General features: G+C 39.4%; 1 protein-coding gene across 1 annotated transcript; it reads right to left on the bottom strand.

The window, feature by feature from the left end:
* Nucleotides 1-279: 279 nt before the first annotated feature.
* On the bottom strand, nucleotides 280-987 carry CLDN14 (claudin 14). The gene has a single exon (XM_063304413.1). The coding sequence runs from the start codon at nucleotides 985-987 to the stop codon at nucleotides 280-282; it is 708 nt and encodes a 235-aa protein (XP_063160483.1).
* Between the last annotated feature and the right edge of the window lie 428 nt (nucleotides 988-1,415).

Here is a 1,415-nt window from a genome sequence, read left to right as displayed (position 1 = left end):
CAGCCTGTTTCTGAAATCACAAACTATGTTTTGTAAATATTTGCAGTCATTTTCCAGTAAAAGACTACTTATTCTAATTTCAAGTTTCAAAGCATCCTTTCTAAACATTTCATTAATTATATGAAAGGCAGAATAGTAGTAAACAGTGTGTGGAAATTACAGTACATTGATAACACCACAAACATCATAGATGTAATACATAATTTGTGTACATATATAGAGAGTCATATTTAGAGAAATGCTGACAGCAACATACAAATAAGAGAAGTCCCAGAGAATTTATATATAATCATTCAACCTGTAACCATTGTATGAAGCAGATGTAAGTGAAGGACTGTGATTTGACTTGTAAGCCATTGGTGGTCTGTAGGATGGAGCTAATCTTGTACTTCTTGGTTGTTGTTGGTAGTCTATGTCATTCTCCACCTGCTGACATGAAGCACACAAGATTGTCCCACCAATTATACTCAGTGAAGCACACACAAAGCCAAGGTAAAGGGCATGCCCAATCTCATATTTCATCCCATTGGGCAACGTTGGGTTGTAGAAATCAGTCACCACTTCATTGGTTGTCCAAGAAACAGGGATGAGACACACAATTCCAGCCAGTATGAAAAGGATGCCACCCAGAACAGCAAAGATGTTTTTGGCAGGGGACCCTTTGGCGCATTGGGTGCATTTCATGCCAATAACAGCAATCACACATGCCAGAGTTGAAAGAATGCAAGATATCACCATCATGGCCCGGGCTGCTTGAAGGTCACGAGGCAAAGCAAGCAGTGAGCGGTGGAGCTGACACTGGGAGATCCCAGTGCTGTGCCAAACACATTCCATCCAGAGACCCTTCACGTATGCCACGGCTGTGATGATATTGGTTCCCACATGAGCGCTGTTCCACCAGTGGGGTAGGATGGTTGCAGTGATTGTTCCACCTAAGCCGAGAAGACTTAAGGAAAAGCCCAACAGCTGAAATGTCATGCTTTCCATTTCAATGTCTACCCTAGCTATTCTGTCGAGATCTTTGTTGGGGATTCTTCTGAAAACCACCCTTTCCTGGTAGATAGATTACAGATTTGCTTTGACACCTCCTGAATGCCTAATAAAGAATAATAGCTGAGGAAGAAGTTAAACATTATAGGAGTGTATTACCTGGTAACCAATAACATGCATTCCAAGAGTAGTTAGTGTGTTGATTAGCATATTTCACTGACTTTAATGAGTGCGTAAAAATGGGGAGAAAACTCATTTTTATTTACATAATTCTGTCATCTCCAAGAAGAAGTCTATTGGAAACAAATTACGACTTTGGAACAATGTTTTTAAATGATTTGTGTATTCTTTCTTTTACTGTAAAAGCAACAACAAAATTAGAACATTCACAAATGCTAACTTAGGAAACAGAAAAGGGTTTATGA

The sequence above is a fragment of the Candoia aspera genome, chromosome 5 (genome assembly GCF_035149785.1).
Source record: "Candoia aspera isolate rCanAsp1 chromosome 5, rCanAsp1.hap2, whole genome shotgun sequence".
NCBI classification, from domain to species: Eukaryota; Metazoa; Chordata; class Lepidosauria; order Squamata; family Boidae; genus Candoia; species Candoia aspera.
This window is presented reverse-complemented; position numbering and strand designations above follow the sequence as displayed.